The 4608-nt window shown below is 43.9% G+C and overlaps 1 protein-coding gene across 1 annotated transcript in view; it reads left to right on the forward strand.

Moving 5' to 3' along the window:
* The window catches only part of DPPA3 (developmental pluripotency associated 3), a 9794-nt gene extending 7137 nt beyond the window's left edge, over positions 1–2657 (forward strand). Inside the window, exons 2-4 of the mRNA XM_011952615.1 lie at positions 220–476; positions 1309–1350; positions 2075–2657. Of these exons, the coding sequence (XP_011808005.1) occupies positions 220–476; positions 1309–1350; positions 2075–2185 (410 nt within the window). The 3' untranslated portion in view covers positions 2186–2657. The remainder of the gene's footprint in view (positions 1–219; positions 477–1308; positions 1351–2074) is intronic.
* Positions 2658–4608: the final 1951 nt, after the last annotated feature.

The raw sequence follows: 4608 nt of genomic DNA on the forward strand, positions 1-4608 counted from the left end.
TCGGCCTCCCAAAGTGCTGGGATTACAGGTGTGTGAGCCACGGCACCAGGCTAACTTTCTTTTTGAGAAAAGACTAGAGGTTGTGCATTGTTTACAGTAAACTTCCACTCTGAGGAATTTCCCACACAGCTGTCTGTTCCCCTGCTTAAGGGCAGACCCAGTTGAAGTGTGAATGTTGAAGATCCCCGTAACGTAATGGTTTTTAACCTTCTCTTTCAGGGGCCTCTGAAATCTGTTCCGAGATGTTGATAAAGAACCTTAGTAACTTGACTATCAACGCCACTAATGAATCCCCTTCCCCTCTACCAGAAGAGTCACTCCATCGAGTGATAGATGGAATTGCTGCAAGAGCACCAGTCCTCAGGGAAATCAGAGATGACTTGATTTACAGAAGGAGAGGAGTAAGAACATTGCTGTCTGTGCAGAGAGAAAGGATGGCAAGATTCAGATACATGTTACTGGGCAGAGTTCGTACGGTATGTTGATGTGATGTGGGTGGGGGCTGCCCAATTCCAGGGAATGACACTCAAATTAAGACCTAATTAAGACTCCCTAGCTCTAGGCCCAGTGCAGTGGCTGAGGCCTGTGATCTCAGCACTTTGGGAGGCTGAGGCAGGTGGATCACCTGAGGGCAGGAGCGCAGACCAGGCTGGCCAACGTGGTGAAACCCTGTCTCTACTAAAAATATAAAAAGTTAGCTGGCCAACATGGTGAAACCCTGTCTCTACTAAAAATATACAAAGTTAGCTGGGCCTGGTGGTGGGCACCTGTAATCTCAGCTACTTGGGAGGCTGAGACAGAATCGCTTGAACCCTGGAGGGCAGAGGTTGCAGTGAGCCGAGATTGTGCCATTGCCCTCCAGCCTGGGCAACAAGAGCGAAACTCGGGTCTCAAAAAAAAAAAAAAGACTCCCCAGTTCACGTCTGTAATACCAGCACTTTGGAAGGCTGAGATAGGAGTATCACTTGAGCTCAGGAGTTCCAGACCAGCCTAGGCAATATAAAAAATTAATAAAATTAACCATCTCTACAAAAAATTAATTAGCTGGGTGTAGTGGTACATGTCTGTAAGTCCCAGCTGCTGTGGGGCGGGTGGCTGAGGGCTGACACAGCTGGATCACTTGAGTCTGGGAGGTTGAGGCTGCAATGAGCCATGATTACTCCACTGCAATCCAGCCTGGGCAACAGAGAAAGACCCTGTCTCAATAACACACAGATTCCCTAGTTTCTCTCCCTTATATTGATGTGTAATATTAGTAATCTTTTTCTTGATAGAGGTTTCAATAAACATTTTTTTCTTCCCATGAAGCATGAAAGAATACTAACAAACACTGGGCTTAAGGGAGTTAGGGTAAGTATAATTTTTTTTCTTTTTCTTTTTGGCTATATATGTGGATGGTTATCTATCTGGTTTGTTTCCTTTTGTCAGAATAGGGAATTTGCTTGGACTTTCTGAAGCCCCAGGAGCTCTGGATAAGTCAGTTCATGTTTGTAGTTTTAAAAAATATATTCTTTAAATATATTCTTTATTTTTCAGAGCAGTTTTATGTTCATAGCAAAATTGAGCAGAAAGTATAGAGTTCCGATATATGCCCTTCCCCCACACATGCCGCCTCTTGCACACTTGGCAGCCGATGAATTTACCCTGACAGGATTATCATCCAGAGTTCGTAGTTTACACTAGGGGTCACTCTTGCTGTTAGGTTTATACTTTCACGTGCTGTCACAGATACCTTCACGGTAGCACCATATAGTGAGAGGACAAATGCTTCAGCAGTGTCTAGCAGCAGAATGAGTTACAGTTAAGGCATTCGGAGAACAGAGACTAGAATGTTTTATTGACAATCTGCACTTGTTACCATTACAAAATGACCCGCAAGCTGCCATTCTGTGCTACCTGTATTTCCATCCTCCCTCTTTTTTATCTCCTAAAATGTTTTGCTTTTGGCCTTGATGCCCTTTTTGTGTGAGTTCCCCGTTCCAACACTTACCTAAATAAACATTATAGTTGAGGGTTTATTACATTTCTCTGGGGTACAATATTCCAATTAATCCGTTTCATCATTTTTTTTCAGAAGGAATCAAGACCATTCAAATGTCCCTGCAGTTTCTGCGTGTCTAACGGATGGGACCCTTCTGAGAATGCTAGAATAGGGAATTATGAGACCAAGCCACTTCAGCCATGAAACTTATTCTTGCACCTTTTTCTTCTTGCTGGTAATCCTATATAGCAGGTTGTGAAAGCTATTCTATGCTAGTATAGACTATACACCAATAATATTAACGAGTTCTAGGATGTATTTTTCTTCTTGTATCTTTTTCTTCCTACTATGATACTAGCCATTTGTAAGGGATCTGTGTCATTTGAATGTATTTGAATAACTTTAGCTTTACTTGTTTGATTTGACCCAAAGACATAAGTATTCCCATGTGTCTGAGAAGCCCAAAGTCAGTGAGATGAAACCCAACATCAAGAAATTGAAGCAAAGTTACTTGTGGATAAAGAAAGCATTAGGTAGTTTGGCTATAGCATAATAACTAGATTTTCTGGCTTTCAAAAATTTGGATTGCAATCACAGCAAACGTTGTTATTTTTACAGTTTTCAGTACAAAAAGGTGTTTATATAGAAACAATAAAGTTGACATTTGAGTACCTTTTAAAAATTGTTCTTGATTTTCTTGTTCTTGCTAACAATTAGACGAACAATAGTTTCATCATTACATTCCTAGAATGTAAATGTCTGGCATTCTAATATTTTCTTTTTTTTTTTGAGGCAGAGTCTCGCTCTGTCGCCCGGACTGGAGTGCAGTAGCCGGATCTCAGCTCACTGCAAGCTCCGCCTCTCGGGTTTACGCCATTCTCCTGCCTCAGCCTCCGGAGTAGCTGGGACTACAGGCGCCCGCCACCTCGCCCGGCTAGTTTTTGTATTTTTAGTAGAGACGGGGTTTCACCGTGTTAGCCAGGATGGTCTCGATCTCCTGACCTCGTGATCCGCCCGTCTCGGCTTCCCAAAGTGCTGGGATTACAGGCTTGAGCCACCGCGCCCGGCCCCCCATTCTAATATTTTGTGATATCTTCCCACTGGAAAGAAACTTCACTGTACATTTCGGTGAGATTGGAAACATAGGCACAGGTATTTGCAAATATCAGCTTCCCATTAGAGAAAATCAGAAGGAGGTAGAACAGGAGTGGAGCTTTATATGTTGTTGATAGGAAATATGCAGGGATCCTCACACCAAGCAAGCAATTATTTTTTGTTTGTTTTGTTTTCTGAAACAGTTTCACTCTTCTTGCCCAGGCTGGAGTGCAATGGTACTATCTTGGCTCACTGCAACCTCCACCTCCTGGGTTCAAGCGATTCTCTTGCCTCAGCCTCCTGAGTAGCTGGGATTACAAGTGCCTGCCACCACTCCTGGCTAATTTGTGTATTTTTAATAGAGGCAGGGTTTCACCATATTGGCCAGGCTGGTCTCAAACTCCTGACTTAAGATGATTTGGCCTCCCAAAGTGCTGGGATTACAGGTGTAAGCCACGGTGCCTGGCCTCCAAGCAAGCAATTCTGCCCTTACATATCAGCTGGGTGTCTAATTCAATTCCAGCACTATCTACCTGGAAATAACTCCAGATCTTACAGGTTGAAGGCTCAGTCCCACAGGACTGCCTGCACTTCTAATGCCAATCACAAGCTTCAGGTTGTCTTACCTGTGCTTTTGACTGACCAGCTACAAATCAGGGTTCCCTTGACCCCTTGCTTGAGTTTGATTAATTTGCCCTAGTGACTCAGAACTCAGGGACGCACCTTACTTACTGTGAAGGATATTACAAAGGATACAGATGAACAACCAGATGGAAGAGATGCATAGGGCGAGGTATAGGAGAAAAGACAAGCAGGGTGAACCACCCTTAAGGAGCCTCCATGTGTGCAGCTATCCAGAAGCCCTCAGAACTCCTTTTGTGTTTTCAGGGAAGCTTCATTAGGTCAGCATGATTGATTACGTCACTGGCCATTGGTTTATCAACTCAGCCTTCAGCCCCTGTCCCTTCCGCCAAGGTCCCGGAATGGGAGTGAAACTTTCAACCCTCCAGTCACTTGGTGGTTTCTCCTGGCAACCAGCGCGCATCCTGAGGCTATCTTGGAGCCCCCAGCCAGCATTAGCATACAAAAGTTATCACTCCAGAGGTTTCGAAGATTTTTAGGAGCTATACGACAGGAAATGGTGACTAAGAACAAATATATTTCATAATATCACAGGGAGAATTGGAAAGGATATCTGCATGGTATGTAATAACCCAGGAAGATGCTATCCAGTGATTTATTTGTGGTTTTTGTTTTTTGTTTTTTTGAGATGGGGTCTCACTTTGTTGTCCAGGCTGGAGTGCAGGACCACACTGCCAAGTTTGGTCATCAGAAGTTACCCCACTGAAGAACTAAATCTGACATGGTCTGTCAGCAAGTACAACGTGGGGTAGACTTGAGCATTGGTTATATTTCTCCTTTTTTTTTTGAGACAGTCTTTTTTTTTTTTGAGACGGAGTCTTGCTCTGCCGCCCAGGCTGGAGTGCAGTGGCCGGATCTCAGCTCACTGCAAGCTCCGCCTCCCGGGTTTA

Source organism: Colobus angolensis, unplaced genomic scaffold (assembly GCF_000951035.1).
Source record: "Colobus angolensis palliatus isolate OR3802 unplaced genomic scaffold, Cang.pa_1.0 Scaffold11, whole genome shotgun sequence".
Classification (NCBI taxonomy): Eukaryota; Metazoa; Chordata; class Mammalia; order Primates; family Cercopithecidae; genus Colobus; species Colobus angolensis.